We start from the raw sequence: 19,292 nt of genomic DNA, 5'->3' as shown, positions 1-19,292 counted from the left end.
CGGAGGATGGACGGATAGAAGACGGATGGATGGATGATGGATGGATGGATGGATGGATGATGGATGGATGATGGATGATGGACAGATGCAGGATGGATGGAGGATGGATGAATGGAAGATGGATGGAAGGATGATGGAAGGATGGATGGAGAATGGATGGATGGATGGAGGAAGGAAGGATGGATGGATGGATGGATGGATGGATGGATGGAGGAAAGAAGGGTGGATGGATGGATGGATGGATGGATGGAAGGAGGATGGAGAATGGCTGGATAGAAGATGGATGATGGATGATGGATGATGGACAGATGCAGGATGGATGGATGGAAGGCTGGAGGAAGGAAGAACGAAGGAGGATGGACAGACAGATGGGAGACAGGTAGAAGACAGAGGGAGGATGGACAGAGGATTGGATGGATGGAGGACAGCCATGGAGGATGGATGGATGAAGGGAAGGAGGATGGATGGAGCAGGATGGACAAACAGATGGAGGATGGATGGATGGAGGAGGGCTGGAGGACAGCCATGGAGGATGGATGGATAGAGGATGGAAGAGGGATGGGTGGAGGACAGATGGATGGATGGATGGATGGATGGATGGACGGACAGAAGATGGAGGCAGGCCACAAGAATGCACGGAGGGTGGGCTGGGCCAGCCTGGCCGCAGGCAGGCATTGGGCTGCCCTGACGGCCGTGGGCAGGACTTCCTGTCGGACATGGCCATGACGGAGGTGGATCGCTTCATGGACCGGGAGCACCTGATCTTCCGGGAAAACACCCTCGCCACGAAAGCCATAGAGGAGTACCTGAAACTCATCGGCCAGAAATACCTCAAGGATGCCATCGGTGAGCTCCACCGGCGCTGGGGGGGCACCGTTGTGGCCAAGGGGTCCCCATCATGACCAGGGCCCCCCTGGCGTGGCTGTGGGACAGTGGGTGGTCCCCACACATGGTCATGTCCCCACTGGCATGGCCATGGGAGGGTTGGGTGGTCCCCACACGTGGCCGTGTCCTCGTCGGTATGGCCGTGGGAGGGTTGGGTGGTCCCTTCTCATGGCCATGTCCCCATCAGGGTACATTTGGGTGATCCCCAATCCCTGCTCATAGTCAGGTCCTCATGGGAATGGCCATGACCATGGCATGGTTGGGTGGTCCCTTCTCATGGCCATGGGACAGTTCAGTGGTCCCCTCTCATGGCTGTGTCCCCGTTGTTATGGTCATGGGATGGTTGGGTGGTCCCTCCTTATGATCACATCCCCGTTGGCATGGTCGTGAGATGGTTGGGTGGTCCCTTCTCATGGCCATGTCCCCATGGAGGTGGTCTGGCTATGGGACAGTTAGGTAGTCCCCAGCCCCTCATTGGCATAGTCATGAGATGGTTGGGTGGTCCCTTCTCATGGCCATGTCTCCATGGGGGTGGCCTGGCCGTGGGACAGTGGGGTGGTCCCCTCTGACGTCCCCGTCCCCACGCAGGTGAGTTCATCCGGGCACTGTACGAATCGGAGGAGAACTGTGAGGTCGACCCCATGAAGTGCTCGGCCTCCACCTTGGCTGACCACCAGGCCAACCTCCGCATGTGCTGCGAGCTCGCCCTCTGCAAGGTGGTCAACTCGCATTGGTGAGTCCTCAGGGCTGGGGACATCCCCCCACGTCCCCACCGTGGGTCCCTGACCGTGTCGTCGTGTCCCCCTTCCACCTCAGCGTGTTCCCCCGGGAGCTGAAGGAGGTCTTCGCCTCGTGGCGGCTGCGATGCGCCGAGCGGGGCCGCGAGGACATCGCCGACCGGTTGATCAGCGCCTCGCTCTTCCTGCGGTTCCTCTGCCCCGCCGTGATGTCCCCCAGCCTCTTCGGCCTCATGCAGGAGTACCCCGACGAGCAGACCGCCCGCACCCTCACCCTCATCGCCAAGGTCATCCAGAACCTGGCCAACTTCACCAAGTGAGCGGCCAGCGTGGAGAAGGGAGGGGGGCGGCGGTGGGCGATGGCGGTTGGACGGAGGGATGGCGAGGGACGCAGGCGGGCGGGGAGGAGAATGGAGGGATGGTGGAGGGAAGGTGGATCTGTAGGTCTGTGGGTGGATGGAGCTTGGATGGATGGGTGAGCTGATGGATGGACGGAAGATGGAAGGACGGACAGAAGACGGCTGGATGAGTTGATGGGCAGAAGATGGATAGGTGGCCAGAAGGTGGATGGATGAGTTGATGGATGATGGGTGGAAGAGGGATGAATGAGTGGACATGGATGAGTTGGAAGGAAGATGGACAGATGGAGATAAGATGGATGGGTGAGTTCATAGCTGATGGGTAGAAGATGGACGGATGAGGGACAGAAGATGGATGGATGAGCTGGCAGATAGGTGGAAGATGGGCAGAAGATGGAGGGATGAGTGGAAGGATGGGCAGAAGATGGAGGGATGAGTGGAAGGATGGGCAGAAGACAGAAAATGGATGGATGAGTTGGTGGATAGATGAGTATAGAAGATGAACAGCTGAAGAGAAGATGGCTGAGTTGATGGACGATGAGTGGAAGATGAGTTGATGGGTGGGTGGAGGGAAGATGGATGAACAGAAGATGGCTAGATGGGCGGAAGGACGAGTTGGATGGACAGAAGATGGACGGATGAGTTGGTGGATGGATGAGTTGGGCAGAAGGATGGATGGATGGATGGATGGATGGATGGATGGAGAACAAACGGATGGCAGAGCTGGATGAAGGCCAGACGTGACTTTACGAAGGGACACCTGGAAGCTTGAGGGACAGAAGGTCCAAAGGGTGGCAGACGAGGCCGGGGGGGGACAACAACCAGTTGGGGGGGGGGCAGTGGGGACCCCGCTGAGCGCCCGCCCGCAGGTTTGGCAGCAAGGAGGAGTACATGGCCTTCATGAACGAGTTCCTGGAGCTGGAGTGGACCAGCATGCAGCAGTTCCTCTACGAGATCTCCAACCTGGACACCCTCACCAACAGCACCAGCTTCGAGGGCTACATTGACCTGGGCCGCGAGCTCTCCACCCTGCACGCCCTCCTCTGGGAGGTCATGTCCCAGCTCAGCAAGGTACCCCGGTCACCCGGGACCCCCGTGGTGGCGGGGAGGTCACCGGGACACCTGGGTCCTCTCCTGGGTGGTGATCAGAGGGAGGTTTTGGCATCCTGGACATCTGGGTGCCCCTGGAGGGGCATTTTGGGATTCCATCTACCCCTGCCCCCCAAGGGGAGGTCATTGGGGTCCCATGCACCCACGTCCCACCACGGGAGGTCATTGGGATCCCAGCCCATCGTGTCCCACCACAGGAGGTCACTGGGGTCCCATCCACCCACGTTCCACCGCGGGAGGTCGTTGGGGTCCCATCCACCCACGTCCCACCACAGGAGGTCATTGGGGTCTCAGCCCCCTGTGTCCCACCACGGGAGGTCATTGGGGTCCCAGCCCATCGTGTCCCACCACGGGAGGTCACTGGGGTCCCATCCACCCACGTCCCACCACGGGAGGTCATTGGGGTCCCATTCACCCATGTCCCACCACGGGAGGTCATTGGGGTCTCAGCCCCCTGTGTCCCACCACGGGAGGTCGTTGGGGTCCCATCCACCCACGTCCCACCACGGGAGGTCATTGGGGTCCCACCCACCCATCGCCCCTCCAGGGGAGGTTACTGGGGTGCCGGGGGGGGGGGGGTGGTGGGGACACGTGACTGACCTGCCCCTCCCAGGAGGCCCTGCTGAAGCTGGGCCCACTGCCCCGGCTGCTGACGGACATCAGCGTGGCCCTGCGCAACCCCCACCTGCAGCGGCAGCCGAGCCAGGGGGAGCGGCTGCCCCCCAAGGGGCTGGTGCTGCGGGGGCCCTCGGCCGACCTCCAGCCCTACCTCGTCCGCGACCTCAACAGGTAGGGACCCCCGAGAACCCCCCTGCGTCCCCCCACATCCCCATGGTTCCTCCACATCCCCGTGGTGCCTCCATCCCCGGTGGTACCCCCACATCCCCATGGTATCTCCATCCCCGGTGGTACCTTTACATCCCCGTGGTTCCTCCACATCCCCATGGTATCTCCATCCCCGTGGTACCTCCACATCCCTGGTGGTACCTCCATCCCCGGTGGTACCCCCACATCCCCATGGTCTCTCCATCCCCGGTGGTACCTCCACATCCTCATGGTACCGCCATCCCCGGTGGTACCTCCACATCCCCATGATACCTCCATCCCCGGTGGTACCACCACATCCCCGTGGTACCTCCATCCCCGGTGGTACCACCACATCCCCGTGGTACCTCCATCCCCGGTGGTACCCTCACATCCCCATGGTATCTCCATCCCCGGTGGTACCTCCACATCCCCATGGTATCTCCATCCCTGGTGGTACCTCCACATCCTCATGGTACCTCCATCCCCGGTGGTACCACCACATCCCCGTGGTACCTCCATCCCCGGTGGTACCACCACATCCCCGTGGTACCCCTACATCCCGCCCCCGTGTCTCCCCCGCTGCGTCCACCCATGTCACCGTGGTGTCCCCCCCCATGTCACCCCGGTGGCCCTCAGTCTCACCTGGGGTGGCCCCCACCGCCGCGGATGCCCGTGGTCACCCGCTCTCTGCTCCCGCAGCTCCGTTGACCTCCAGTCCTACATGGTGCGGGGCCTCAACAGGTGGGTGATGGGATGGGGACAGGGAATGATGGGATGGAGATGGGAATGGGGGTGGGATGGGGTTGGGAATGGGGATGGGGATGGGGATGAGGTGGGGATGGGGACGGAGACTGGGATGGGATGGAATGGGGATGAAGATGGGGATGGGACTGGGATGGGGACAGAGACTGGGATGGGATGGGAGGGGATGGGATGGGAATGAAGATGGGGATGGGATGGGATGGGATGGGATGGGAATGAAGATGGGGATGGGACTGGGATGGGGGCGGAGACTGGGATGGGATGGGGTGGGATGGGATGGGAATGAAAATGGGGATGGGACTGGGATGGGGGCGGAGACTGGGATGGGATGGGATGGGATGGGGTGGGGTGGGATGGGATGGGATGGGGTGGGGTGGGGTGAGGTGGGGTGGAGATGGGATGGGGTGGGGTGGGATGGGGATGGGAATGAGGATGGAGATGGGATGGGGATGGGACTGGGATAGGGATGGAACTGGGATGGGGACGGAACTGGGATGGGGACGGAGATTGGGGTGGGATGGGATGGGGATGAGGATGGAGATGGGAATGGGGATGGGATGGGGATGGGACTGGGATGGGGACAGAGATTGGGATGGGATGGGGATGGAGATGAGGATAAGGATGGGGATGGACATTGGGATGGGATGGGGACGGAGACTGGGATGGGAATGGGATGAAGCTGGGGCTGAGCCCAACATGGGGCCCTCTCTCCGGTGCCACCCTGCCGGAGATCCCCACCCCCCCCTGACCCCCACCCCCCGTAGCTCCATGGAGGTGCCCCGCCTGCCCTCCCCGCCGCAGGAGAAGGGGCCGCAGGAGGTGCTGGTGCTGAGCCGTCCCCCCCTGGCCCGCTCCTCCCCCGCCTACTGCACCAGCAGCTCCGACCTGACGGAGCCCGAAGGGGGCCGGGGGGCTCTGGGGGTGGGCAAGAGCGTCTCCATGCTGGACCTTCAAGATGGCCGCGTTGACAGCGTCCCTAGTTTGCCTGCCGAGCTGCTCGCCGCCGGCGGTCCGGCCCCGGGAGGGGCTGGAGGGGGGCTGCGTCCCGGCCGCCTCTCGCAGGGCAGCGCCTCCAGCCTGGCCCCCCCTCGCCTGGGGGTACCCGAGCCGGGGGGGCCGCAGTTGCGGGTCCCCCTCTCCTTCCAGAACCCCCTTTTTCATTTGGCGGCCGACGGACCCTTGCGGGGACCCGAGCCGGGGGGTGAGGGGCCCTTCGCCCCCCCCTTGCACGGGTACAGCAAGAGCGAGGAGCTGGCGGCCCCCCCCCCCAAGCACATCACCCACAGCCACAGCTACAGCGACGAGTTCGCCCGGCCCGGGGGGGACTTCGGTCGGCGGCAGCTCTCCCTGCAGGACACCCTGGCCCCCCCCCAAATCACCATCGGGGCCCCCCCGCCTCCCACCCCTCGGGGGGCTCGGGCGGGGAAAGGTGGGGGGCCGGGGCCGGCGGCCTTGGGGGTGCCCCCCAAACCACGACCGGCCAGCGGGAACCTGTTGGCGTCCCCCGAACCGTCTTACGGACCCCCCCGCTCCCGGCAGCCCTCCCTGGCCAAGGAGGCGTCGGTGGCCGGGATGAAGCCGCCGGTCACCAAGCAGGTGGGGGGACACGTGGGGGACGTGGGGATGGGGGACATGGTGGGGATGGGGGACATGGGGACACGGTAGGGATGGAGGACATGGGGACATGGTGGGGATGGAGGACATGAGGACATGGTAGGGATGAAGGACACGGGGACATGGTGGGGATGGGGGACATGGTAGGGATGAAGGACGCAGGGACATGGTGGGGATGAATGACATGGGGACATGGAGGATATGGGGACATGGTGGGGATGGAGGACATGAGGACATGGTAGGGATGAAGGACACGGGGACATGGTGGGGATGGGGGACATGGGGACATTGTGGGGATGGGAGACATGGTGGGGACATGGAGGATATGGAGGACATGGGGACATGGTGGGGATGGAGGACACAGGGACATGGTGGGGATGAATGACATGGGGACATGGTGGGGACATGGTGGGGATGGGGGACATGGGGACACGGTAGGGATGGAGGACATGGGGACATGGTGGGGATGGGGGACATGGTGGGGATGTGGGGGCTATGGGGGACATGGAGGACATGGGGACATGGTGGGGATGGGGGACATGGTGGGGACATGGGGACATGGTGGGGATGGGGGACATGGTGGGGACATGGAGGATATGGGGACATGGTGGGGATGGAGGACATGAGGACATGGTAGGGATGAAGGACATGGGGACATGGTGGGGATGGGGGACATAGTGGGGGCATGGGGGCAATGGGGGACATGGAGGACATGGGGACATGGTGGGGATGGGGGACATGGTGGGGACATGGGGACATGGTGGGGATGGAGGACATGAGGACATGGCGGGGATGGGTGGACATGGTAAGGAAGTAGGTGGACGTGGGGACACAGCAGGGACAGGGAGGGCTGCTGCGGGGACAACCCGCGGGGACGAGAAGGACCAAGCTCCTCCCTGCGGCCCCCGCCGCGGCCCCCCCAGGCCTCTCAGACGCCGTCGACGCTGAACCCGGTGATGCCGGCGGCGGAGCGCACGGTGGCCTGGGTGTCCAACATGCCGCACCTCTCGGCCGACATCGAGAGCTCCCACATCGAGCGCGAGGAGTACAAGCTGAAGGAGTACTCCAAGTCCATGGACGAGAGCCGGCTGGACCGGGTAGGGACCACCGACGGACCCGGGCGTCCAGGGTGGGGGGGGCCAGGGGTCCCGGGGACCCAGGAGATGACCCTGATGACATAGGTCCTAGGGACCCAGACCCCAGGAGATGGCCCTGAGGGACCCAGGTGTCCAAGGCCCAGGAGATGGCCCTGATGGACCCAGGTCCTGTGGACCCAGGAGATGGCCCTGATGGACCCAGGTGTCCAAGCTCCAGGAGATGACCCTGATGGACCCAGGTGTCCAAGCTCCAGGAGATGGCCCTGAGGGACCCAGGTCCTGTGGACCCAGGTGTCCAGGCTCCAGGAGATGGCCCTGATGGACCCAGATGTCCAAGGCCCAGGAGATGGCCCTGATGGACCCAGGTCCTGTGGACCCAGGAGATGGCCCTGATGGACCCAGGTGTCCAGGCTCCAGGAGATGGCCCTGATGGACCCAGGTGTCCAAGCTCCAGGAGATGGCCCTGATGGACCCAGGTGTCCAGGCTCCAGGAGATGGCCCTGATGGACCCAGGTGTCCAAGGCCCAGGAGATGGCCCTGAGGGACCCAGGTCCTGTGGACCCAGGAGATGGCCCTGATGGACCCAGGTGTCCAGGCTCCAGGAGATGGCCCTGAGGGACCCAGGTCCTGTGGACCCAGGAGATGGCCCGGATGGACCCAGGTCCTGTGGACCCAGGTGTCCAGGCTCCAGGAGATGGCCCTGATGGACCCAGGCGTCCAAGGCCCAGGAGATGGCCCTGAGGGACCCAGGTCCTGTGGAACTAGGTGTCCAAGCTCCAGGAGATGACCCTGATGGACCCAGGTGTCCAGGCATCACCATGATGGGGACCCAGATGTCTGGGTGTCACCACAGGGGGGTTCCAGGTGTTTGGGTGACACCATGGTGGGAACCTAGATGTTGGGTCATCGCCATGGTGGGGACCAAGGTGTTTGGGTGTCACCACAGGGGGGTTCCAGGTGTTTGGGTGACACCATGGTGGGAACCTAGATGTTGGGTCATCGCCATGGTGGGGACCAAGGTGTTTGGGTGTCACCACAGGGGGGTTCCAGGTGTTTGGGTGACACCATGGTGGGAACCTAGATGTTGGGTCATCGCCATGGTGGGGACCAAGGTGTTTGGGTGTCACCACAGGGGGGTTCCAGGTGTTTGGGTGACACCATGGTGGGAACCTAGATGTTGGGTCATCGCCATGGTGGGGACCCAGGATTTTGGGCGTCCCCCACCGTTGAGGGCACCCCGTCGTTGGGTCGTGGTGGGGATGGGGAGATGGTGCGGGCGCCCTGCAGTGTGGGCTGTGGCAGGTGAAGGAGTACGAGGAGGAGATCCACTCGCTGAAGGAGCGGCTGCACATGTCCAACCGCAAGCTGGAGGAGTACGAGCGGCGCCTGGTGTCGCAGGAGGAGCAGACGAGCCGCATCCTGCTGCAGTACCAGCACCGCCTGGAGCAGAGCGAGAAGCGCCTGCGGCAGCAGCAGGCGGAGAAGGACTCCCAGATCAAGAGCATCATCGGCAGGTGAGGGAGGGACCCGGCCCCGGGGACGGCGAGGGGACACCGGGGACGCTGGGGGGGTTGGGGGGAGGGGGGGACTTGGGGGTAGGGGGGCGTGGAGGGATGTGGGGGCACGGGGGGACGTGAGGGACATGGGGGCACAGAAGGAGATGGAGGGACATGGGGACACAGAAGGACGTGGGGACGCAGAAGGAGGTGAGGGACATGGGGACGCAGAGGGACATGGGGACGCAGAAGTTGAGGGACATGGATGGACATGGAGGACACGGGGATGCAGATGGACATGGGGACACAGAAGGACATGGGGACGCAGAAGGACATGGGGACGCAGAGGGACATGGGGACATAGAAGGAGATGAGGGACACGGAGGGACATGGGGACACAGAGGGACATGGGGATGCAGAAGGAGATGAGGGATATAGATGGACATGGAGGACACGGGGATGGAGAAGGACATGGGGACGCAGAAGGACATGGGGACACAAGGTGACATGGGGACACAGGAGGACACAGGGGGACATGGGGACATAGAAGGAGTTGGAGGCAAGAGGGACATGGAGGACATGGGGACAAGAGGTGACATGGGGACACAGGGGGACAGGCGGACACAGGGGGACAGGGGGACATAGAAGGACTTGGAGAAAATAGAGGGACATGGAGGACACGGGGATGGAGGAGGACATGGGGACAGAGAGGGACACGGAGGACATGGGGACATAGAGGGACATGGGGACATAGAAGGACACGGAGGACATGGGGACACAGGAGGACATGGGGACATAGAGGGACATGGAGGACATGGGGACATAGAGGGACATGGGGACATAGAAGGACATGGAGGACATGGGGACAGAGAAGGGCATGGGGGACATGGGGACAGAGGGACACGGGGACAGAGGGACACGGGGACAGAGAGGGACACGCGGGATGCCTGGGCATAGCAGGACACGGGGTGTCCCCTCGTGTCCCCGGGGAGGGTGGCAGTGTCACCCCAGTGCAGCCGGTCCCTGCCACGTCCCCGTGCGTCCCTGGGGGGTGGCAGTGTCACCCCGGGGTGTCCCCACATGTCCTTGGGGTGAGTGGCAGCCTGTCCCCGGGGGGGTGTCCCCAGGGGTGTCCCCATGACCTGGGGTGTCCCTGGGGGTGTCCCCTTGACCTGGGATGTCCCTGAATTGTCCTTGGGGTGTCCCCATGGCCCCAGGGTGTCCCCATGACCCGGGGTGTCCCCAGGGGTGTCCCCATGACCTGGGGCGTCCCTGGGGTGTCCTTGGGGTGTCCCCATGCCCCAAGGTGTCCCCAGGGGTGTCCCAAGGGGTGTCCCCAGGGGTGTCCCCATGCCCCAGGGTGTCCCTGGGGGTCACTGGAGGTGTCCCCAGGGGTGTCCCTATGACCTGGGATGTCCCTGGGGTGTCCCCAGGGTGTCCCCAGGGGTGTCCCCATGCCCCAAGGTGTCCCCAGGGCTGTCCCAAGGGGTGTCCCCATGCCCCAAGGTGTCCCCAGGGGTGTCCCCAGGGGTGTCCCCATGACCTGGGGTGTCCCTGGGGGTGTCCTCATGCCCCAAGGGTGTCCCCAGGGGTGTCCCCATGCCCCAAGATGTCCCTAGGGTGTCCCTGGGGTGTCCCCATGCCCCAAGGGTGTCCCCAGGGGTGTCCCCAGGGGTGTCCCCATGACCTGGGGTGTCCCTGGGCGTGTCCTCATGCCCCAAGGGTGTCCCCAGGGGTGTGCCCAGGGGTGTCCCCATGCCCCAAGATGTCCCTAGGGTGTCCCTGGGGTGTCCCTGGGGTGTCCCCGGGGTGTCCCTGGGGTGTCCCCATGCCCCAAGGTGTCCCCAGAGCTGTCCCCAGGGGTGTCCCCATGCCCCAAGGGTGTCCCCAGGGGTGTCCCCAGGGGTGTCCCCAAGCTGTCCCCAGGGTGTCCCCATGCCCCTGGGCGAAGCCCGCCCCTGGGAGGGGAATCCCCCGGGGAGGGGGTTGGCTCCCGGGGAGGGGGGGGCGGGGGGAGGGGAGGGGAGGGCGTCCCCGGGGGTGGCAGCGGGACCCCGGGGGGTGTCCCCGTGTCCCCGGGGTTCCCCCCCCGGGGGTGGCAGCGTGACCCCGGTGAAGCCTGGCCCCGCAGGCTGATGCTGGTGGAGCAGGAGCTGCGCAGGGATCACTTGGGCGCCCACGACCCCCCCGAGGGCCGGCGGCGGCTGCTCGACGCTCAGGTGGAAATTACAATGTCATTGCTCTGCTCCGTGTGACATCGGCCATCCCACGCCGCGCTGGGGGCGGGGCCCGGGGGGGGCACCCACGGGGGGGGGTGTGGGCACCCACGGGGGGGGTATGGGCACCCATGGGGGGTATGGGCATCCATGGGGGGGGTGTGGGCACCCATGGGGGGGTATGGGCACCCATGGGGGGGGTATGGGCAACCAAGGGGGGCTATGGGTATCGCTGGGGGGGTATGGGCACCCATGGGGGGGGGTATGGGCACCCATGGGTGGGGGTATGGGCACCCAAGGGGGGCTATGGGTATCGCTGGGGGGGTATGGGCACCCATGGGGGGGGTATGGGTATCGCTGGGGGGTATGGACACCCATGGGTGGGGTATGGGCACCCATGGGGAGGGTATGGGCACCCAAGGGGGGCTATGGGTATCGCTGGGGGGTATGGGCACCCATGGGTGGGGGTATGGGCACCCAAGGGGAGCTATGGGTATCGCTGGGGGGTATGGGCACCCATGGGGGGGTATGGGCACCCATGGGGGGGTATGGGCACCCAAGGGGGGCTATGGGTATCGCTGGGGGGTATGGGCACCCATGGGGGGGTATGGGCACCCATGGGTGGGGTATGGGCATCGCGGGGGGGGGGTATGGGCACCCATGGGGCGGGGGGGTATGGGCACCCATGAGGGGCTATGGGCACCCATGGGGGCGGTATGGGCACCCATGGGGGGCTATGGGCACCCACGGGTGGGGTATGGGCATCGATGGGGGGGGGTATGGGCACCCATGGGGGGCTATGGGCATTGCTAGGGGGTATGGGCACCCATGGGTGGGGTATGGGCACCCATGGGGGGGTATTGGGGGTCTATGGGCACCCTGGGGGGATATGGGCACCCTTGGGTGGGGTATTGGGGGGTCTGTAGGCGGTACTGGGGGGTACTGGGGGGTATATGCTGCCCTGGGGGGTACTGGGGGGCTATGGGCACCCTTGGGGGGGTGGCGACCCATGGCGGGGCTATGGTCACTTCTGGGGGGTGCAGGGGGACAGGGCCATCCCTAGAGGGGACACGGGATGCCTGGGGGGGGGGGACATGGTGGCCCCTGGGGGGGCACAAGGGGACAGAGCCACCCCTGGGGGGGACATGGGGACCCTGGGGGGGGATGTGGGGACCCAAAGGGGGTTGCGAGGGGGACAGGGCCACCCCCGGGGGGGGACATAGGGACCCCAGGGGACACACAGCCACCCTGGGGGGGGACAGGGCCACCCCCCCGTGGGGACAAAGTGACCCACGGGGACGTGGGGGGGACAGGGCCACCCCTAAGGGGGACACGGTTACCCCTGGGGGGGACAGAGCCATCCCCAGTGGGGACAAGGCCACCTCTGGGGGGGGACAAGGGCACCCCTCTGGGGGACAGGGCCACTCCCGGGGGGACACGGTCACCCCTGGGGGGGGGGGTCACGGCCACCCCGGGGGGGGGAGGGCCACCCCAGGGGGGACAAAGTGACCCCCAGGGGAGCACAGGGCCGGCCCCAGTGGGGACAGGGCCAGCTCTGGGGGGACAAAGTGACCCCCAGGGGGAACAGGGCCACCCCTGGGGGGGCCCCAGAGCCACCCCGGTGGGGACAGGGCCACCCTTGGGGGGACATGGTCACCCCCAGGAGGGACAGGGCCACCTCCAGGGAGGACACTAGAGGGACATGGGGGGGGGGGGGTGACAAAGTCACCCCCCCCAGCCTAGGGACAGGGCCACCAACGTGTCCCCAAGGCCACCTCTTCCCTCCCCCCCCCCCCAGGTGACGGGGACAGTGACGGACCCCCTCCTTGGGTTGGGGTCACCCCCCCGGCCACCTCAGGGCCACCTCAGGGCCACCAGCGGGACACGGCGTGTCCCCCAAGTCCCCCATCCCCCGTCCCCCGTCCCGTCCCCCCCCCCCGTGGGGACAAGCGTGTCCCCCCCCCGCAGTGGCCCTGACCCCCGTGTCTCTCTTCGTCCTAGCTGTCCGTCAGGTAGCGCGGGCCAGCCCTGCCATTGTCACGGGACCCTCGGCCTCCGGTGACACGCCAGGTGGGTCCTCCCGTCCCCGTCCCCGTCCCCGTCCCCCCTCCCTCTAGGTAGCGCCCAGGGGACAGCGGGGAACCCTTGGGGACACCATGCTGGGGTGTCCCCGCATCCCTCAGGGGCACTGGTAACCCCTGCGGACATGGATCCGGGTGTCCCCGCGTCCCTCAGGGTCACTGGGAACCCCTGGGGACATGGATCTGGGTGTCCCCGCGTCCCTCAGGGTCACTGGGAACCCTTGGGGACATGGATCCGGGTGTCCCCGTGTCCCTCTCGTGTCCCTCAGGGTCACTGGGAACCCTTGGGGACATGGATCCGGGTGTCCCTGTGTCCCTCAGGGTCACTGGGAACCCTTGGGGACATGGATCCAGGTGTCCCCGTGTCCCTCTCGTGTCCCTCAGGGACACTGGGAACCCTTGGGGACATGGATCCAGGTGTCCCTGTGTCCCTCAGGGTCACTGGGAACCCTTGGGGACATGGATCCGGGTGTCCCCGCGTCCCTCAGGGTCACTGGGAATCCTTGGGGACATGGATCCGGGTGTCCTCGCGTCCCTCAGGGTCACTGGTAACCCTTGGGGACATGGATCCAGGTGTCCCCGTGTCCCTCTCGTGTCCCTCAGGGTCACTGGGAACCCTTGGGGACATGGATCCAGGTGTCCCCATGTCCCTCTCGTGTCCCTCAGGGACACTGGGAACCCTTGGGGACATGGATCCAGGTGTCCCTGTGTCCCTCAGGGTCACTGGGAACCCTTGGGGACATGGATCCGGGTGTCCCCGCGTCCCTCAGGGTCACTGGGAACCCTTGGGGACATGGATCCAGGTGTCCCCATGTCCCTCAGGGTCACTGGGAACCCTTGGGGACATGGATCTGGGTGTCCCCGTGTCCCTCTCGTGTCCCTCAGGGTCACTGGGACCCCTTGGGGACATGGATCCAGGTGTCCCCATGTCCCTCTCGTGTCCCTCAGGGTCACTGGGAACCCCTGGGGACATGGATCCAGGTGTCCCCGTGTCCCTCTTGTGTCCCCGTGTCCATAGGGACACTGAGAAGCCCTGGGGACATGGACTTAGGGACACTCATGTCCTTCTTGTGTCCCCATGTCCCCTAAGGGACACTGGGAGCCCTTGGGGACATGGATCTGAGGTGTCCCCATGTCCTTCTTGTGTCCCGAGGACACTGGGGACATGGATCCAAGTGTCCCCATGTCCACCTTGTGTCCCCATGTCGCCTGAGGGACACTGGGGACCCTTAGGGACATGGATTTGGGGATGTCTCCATGTCCCCTGGACACTGGGGGAGCCCTTGGGGACACGGATCCAAGTGTCCCCATGGTCCCTCTTGTGTCCCCATGTCCCCAGGACACTGGGGATCCCTTGGGGACATGGATTCTGGTCTGTCCCCATGTCCCTCTTGTGTCCCCATGTCCCCCAGGGACACTGGGAACCCTTGGGGACATGGACCCAAGTGTCTCCATGTCCCTCTCGTGTCCCCATGTCCCCTCCAAGGACACTGGGGACTCTGGGGGACATGGCTCCAGGTGTCCCCATGTCCCCAGGACACTGAGGAACCCTTGGGGACATGGCTCCAGGTGTCCCCATGTCCATCTCGTGTCCCTGTCTCCCCGTGGGGACACGTCCCCCAGGTGTCCCCATGTCCCTCCTGTGTCCTGGCAGGACCTTGTCCCCACCCCGCCACCCCCCATCCCGATCCGTCCCAGGGGATGCGGATTTGGGATGTCCCCATGTCCCTCCCCTGTCCCACATCCCCCCGGCACCCCGGTGACACAGATCCGGGGGGTCCCTGTCCCTCCTGTGTCATCACCAGGACATGCCACGGGGACGTCCTTGTCCCCTCCTGGTGTCCTTTGTCTCTTGTCCATCTCAGGGGACATGGATCCCGACTGTCCCCATGTCCCTCCTGTGTCCCCATGTCCCCCAGGGACACTGGGAACCCTTGGGGACATGGATCCGGCTGTCCCCATGTCCCTCTTGTGTCCCTCAGGGTCACTGGGAACCCTTGGGGACATGGATCCAGGTGTCCCCATGTCTCTCCTGTGTTCCCATGTCCCTCCCGTGTCCCCATGTCCCCTTGGGGACATGGATCCAGGGTGTCCCTATGTCCCTTGGGACACCAGGGAGTCTTGGGGTCATGGATCTGGGGTGTCCCCATGTCCCTCCTGTGTCCCCATGTCCCCCAAGGACACTGGGAACCCTTGGGGACATGGATCCAGGTGTCCCCATGTCCCTCCTGTGTCCCTCAGGGACACTGGGAACCCTTGGGGACATGGGCCCGGGTGTCCCCATGTCCCTCCTGTGTCCCTCAAGGACACTGGGAACCCTTGGGGACATGGACCCGGGTGTCCCCATGTCCCTCCTGTGTCCCCATGTCCCTCCTGTGTCCCTCAAGGACACTGGGAACCCTTGGGGACATGGATCCAGGTGTCCCCATGTCCCTCCTGTGTCCCCATGGCTCTGGGCTGTCCCCATGTCCCCTTGGGGCCACCAAGGAACCCTTGGGGACATGGCTCTGGGCTGTCCCTGTCCCCCTTATGTCCCCCACGGGGGTGACAACAGTGTCACCGTCCCCTCTGGGGGTGGCCGGGTTTGGGGGTGGGGGTGGGAGGGGGCCACCCACCGTCCCCCAGCGCTGGCGCCCGCCGTCACCCGCCTCGTCTCCATCCTCGTGTCTCGTGTCCGTCCCCATCTCACCTCACCCGGGCTTGGCGGGGCGGGAGGGAGGTGACACGCGCGTCCCTGTGCCATGTCCTGTCCGGGGTTGGGGGGGGCGGGGGGGGGACACACACAAGGTTGGGGACAGGGTTTTGGTTTTTTTTGGGGGGGGGGGGGGGGGGGGTTGGGGGTTTGGGGGGTCCTGGCAGCGCCGGAGGGTCCCAAGGAGCCGTCGCAGGTGAGTGCCGCGCCGCGTCGGGGACGGCACGGGGAGGGCGATGGGGTGGCTTCGCTTGGGGACACTTTTTGGGGACATCATTAGAGGAAAGGGGGGACTGGGGGGCGGGGGGGGGACGGGGGGGGTGAATGAGCCCTTTCGGTCCCTTGCAGGAGAGGCAGCTTTCCGCCGTGGGTGCAGCAGACCCGGGTGTGAGCTGGGCCGGGGGGGTCCCCGCGCGACCCCCGCCTCCGCCCCCGCCACCCCAGATCACGGCCAACGGCGAGCTGCGCGGCCCCGCTGCTGAGCACTAGCCCCCGCCCCGGGGGTCGCCGGGATTCCCCCCCCAACCCCCCGCCCCGGGGCTGGCGGTGGCCCCCGGCGACCCCCGGGGAAGAGGAGGAGGAGGAGGAGGAGGAGGGGAGGGAGGGGGGAGGAAGGAGATCCCCCCCCCCCCACACACACACACACCACCACCCTTCCTCCCCCTCGTGCGACACGGGGAGACCCCTCGGGCGAGGGGAGGCCTAGCGCGAGGGCGGCGAGGGGAGCGGGGAGGCCTCGTGCAAGGGTGCCTCGTGCAAGGGCGCCTCGTGCAAGGGGAGCGGGGAGGCCTCGTGCAAAGGGGCCTTGTGCAAAGGGGCCTCGTGCAAGGGGAGCAAGGAGGCTTCACGCAACGGCTCCTCGTGCAAGGGCTCCTCGTGCAACGGGAGCGGGGAGGCCTCGTGCAACGGCTCCTCGTGCAACGGCTCCTCGCGCAAGGGCTCCTCATGCAACGGGAGTGGGGAGGCCTTGTGCAACAGCTCCTCGTGCAAGGGCTCCTCGTGCAAGGGCTCCTCGTGCAACGGGAGCGGGGAGGCCTCGTGCAACAGCTCCTCGTGCAAGGGCTCCTCGTGCAACGGGAGCAGGGAGGCCTCGTGCAACGGCTCCTCGTGCAACGGCTCCTCGCGCAAGGGCTCCTCGTGCAACAGGAGCAGCGCGGCCTCGTGCAAGGGCTTTTCATGCAAGGGCTCCTCGTGCAACGGGAGCGGGGAGGCTTCGTGCAAGGGCTCTTCGTGCAACAGTTCCTCGTGCAACGGGGGCGGGGAGGCCTCGTGCGACGGCTCCTCGTGCGACGGCTCCTCGTGCACCGGCTCCTCGTGTGATGGGAACAAGGAGGCCTCGTGCAACGGCTCCTCGTGCACCAGGACAGGGGGTGGCCTCGTACATCAGCTCCTCGTGCATCGGGGTCCTCGTGCGATGGGGGGCGGGGAGGCTTCATGCACCGGCTCCTCGTGCAACAGCTCCTCGTGCACCGGGACTGGGGCGACCTCGTGCACCGGGAGCGGGACGGCCTCGTGCAACCGGGACTGGGCTGGCCTCGTGCACCGGCTCCTCGTGCACCAGGATCAGGGCGACCCTCGTGCGGCGGCGGCGTTTGTCCTCGTGCATCAGGATCACGGCGGCTTCGTGCAACGGGATCGGGGCGGCCTCGTGCAACGGCTCCTTGTGCACCAGGACCGAGAATCCCTCGTGCGACACCTCCCCGTGCACCAGGACCAGGCCAGCCCCCCCCTCCCCCCCACACCTCCTTTCCTCGTGCATCGCCCCCCTTGCACCAGGACCCGATCTCCCCCCTCCTCGTGCATCACCGCTCCTCGTGCATCACCGCTCCTCCTCGTGCAACGGCCTCGTTCCCCCTCCCCGTGCACCAGGCCCCGGACTTTTGCCCCTCCGTGCGTCACGTCGCCGCGTTGCGGGCCGCCCTCGTGCACCGCAGCCCTCGTGCACCGGCTTCTCGTGCACCGCAGCCCTCATGCACCGGCCTCTCGTGCACCGGGCCTCTCGTGCACCGGGCCTCGGGGCCGCCCTCGTGCACCGGCCTCTTGTGCACCACAGCCCTCGTGCACCGGGCCTCGGGGCCGCCCTCGTGCACCGGCCTCTCGTGCACCGGCCTCTCGTGCACCGCAGCCCTCGTGCACCGGGACCGGAGCTCCCCGTGCGACACCTCCCCGTGCAACGCACCCCCACCCCCGCTCCGTGCACCTTTTTTTTTTTTTTTTGGGGGGGGGGTGTGTTTTCCTCTTTTTTGGGGTTTTTTTTCTCCCCTTTTTTTGTTTTCCTCGTGCATCGCACCCCGCCCCCCAGGATTGGGGCGGGGGGGGGGGGGCCGTGCGATGGCACCGTGGGGGGGGGGGGGGTCCCGGGGTCCCCTCGCCCATCGCGTCCTCTCTCACCATGACCCCCAATGCACCGGGACCCCCCCATTCACCTGCCCCCCCGCCATTAACCGGGGTCCCCCAATTCACCGGGTCCCCCCATTCACCAGCCCCCCCCCCCCCCCCATCACACCGGGACCCCCCTCCATTCACGGGGACCCCCAATGCACCGGGACCCCCCATTCACCAGGACCCCCCATTCACGGGGACCCCCCCATTCACCAGGCCCCCCCCATTCACGGTGCCCCCCAACGCACCAGGCCCCCCATTCACCAGGCTCCCCCAAATCACGGGGTCCCCCCAACGCACCAGGACCCCCCTTCACCGGGTCCCCCCAATGCACCAGGACCTCCCCCATTCACCAGGCCCCCCCATTCACCAGGACCCCCGCCATTCACCGGGTCCCCCCAACGCACCAGGACCCCCCCCCCCCCATTCACCGGGTCCCCCCAACGCACCAGGACCCCCCCCCGCCCCCATTCACGGGGACCCCCCAACGCACCAGGACGCCCCCCCATTCACCAGGACCCCCCCCCATTCACCGGGTCCCCCCAACGCACCAGGACACCCCCCCCCCATTCACGGGGACCCCTCAACGCACCGGGACCCCCCCCCTTTCCCCCCCCCCCCCGCTTCCCCGGCCCCCCCGTTCAGCGGCCCCCGGTGCCCCGGCCCGGGCCCGGGCCCGCCGCGGCCCCGACAATCCGCCGCCCGCGGGCGGCCCCAGGGCGGGTCTGGGCTGGCTCCAACCCCCGCCGGGGCCGCCGCTGCCCGCGGAGCCTTTAATAAACTCGGATCGGTCTTGTAGCCACGCCTACGGGGAGGGGGCGTGGCCCCTGGGAGGGCGTGGTCTGGGGGAGGGGGCGCGGCCGGGGAGGGGCGCGGCGGGGGAGGCCAATGGCGGCGCGACCTGGGAAAGGGGGGAAGTGGGAGGGGGGGTGGGCGGGGCTCACTGGGGGCGTGGTCGTATGGATGGGCGGGGTCTGGGAGTATGGGGGCGTGGCTTTGTGGGGGGTGTGGCTCGTCGGGTGGTGTTTAACAAAGGCAAGGGGTGGGGCTTCGG

The 19,292-nt window shown here is 66.2% G+C and overlaps 2 protein-coding genes across 8 annotated transcripts in view; both read left to right on the top strand.

Moving 5' to 3' along the window:
- The window catches only part of SYNGAP1 (synaptic Ras GTPase activating protein 1), a 35,713-nt gene extending 19,074 nt beyond the window's left edge, over positions 1-16,639 (top strand). The window contains exons 6-17 of one of the 7 annotated variants that reach the window (XR_015698507.1): positions 702-846; positions 1,474-1,618; positions 1,702-1,938; positions 2,851-3,052; positions 3,705-3,880; positions 4,535-4,639; positions 5,425-6,256; positions 7,198-7,371; positions 8,674-8,885; positions 10,999-11,086; positions 13,085-13,153; positions 16,205-16,280. Coding sequence is in view for 6 of the 7 variants with exons in the window: in XM_087729820.1 (XP_087585946.1) it covers positions 702-846; positions 1,474-1,618; positions 1,702-1,938; positions 2,851-3,052; positions 3,705-3,880; positions 4,535-4,639; positions 5,425-6,256; positions 7,198-7,371; positions 8,674-8,885; positions 10,986-11,086; positions 13,085-13,153; positions 16,205-16,338 (2,532 nt within the window). In the remaining variant the exon portion in view is untranslated. Of the gene's footprint in view, positions 1-701; positions 847-1,473; positions 1,619-1,701; positions 1,939-2,850; positions 3,053-3,704; positions 3,881-4,534; positions 4,640-5,424; positions 6,257-7,197; positions 7,372-8,673; positions 8,886-10,985; positions 11,092-13,084; positions 13,154-16,204 lie in introns of all 7 variants that reach the window. The other 6 variants (XM_087729821.1, XM_087729826.1, XM_087729820.1 and 3 more) reach the window with 6 other exon arrangements.
- Positions 16,563-19,015, top strand: LOC148052557 (uncharacterized; the record flags this gene model as incomplete). Its single annotated transcript, XM_087729814.1, has 2 exons — positions 16,563-18,260; positions 18,884-19,015. Coding segments are annotated over 2 exons (1,830 nt in total), but the record flags the coding sequence as incomplete, so codon positions are not given.
- Between the last annotated feature and the right edge of the window lie 277 nt (positions 19,016-19,292).

This window comes from Nipponia nippon, unplaced genomic scaffold (genome assembly GCF_047370975.1).
Source record: "Nipponia nippon isolate SJK-2023a ecotype South Korea unplaced genomic scaffold, ASM4737097v1 scaffold_47, whole genome shotgun sequence".
Lineage (NCBI taxonomy): Eukaryota > Metazoa > Chordata > Aves > Pelecaniformes > Threskiornithidae > Nipponia > Nipponia nippon.
The sequence above is the reverse complement of the archived record's forward strand: the minus strand, read 5'-3'. Positions and strand labels throughout refer to the sequence as shown.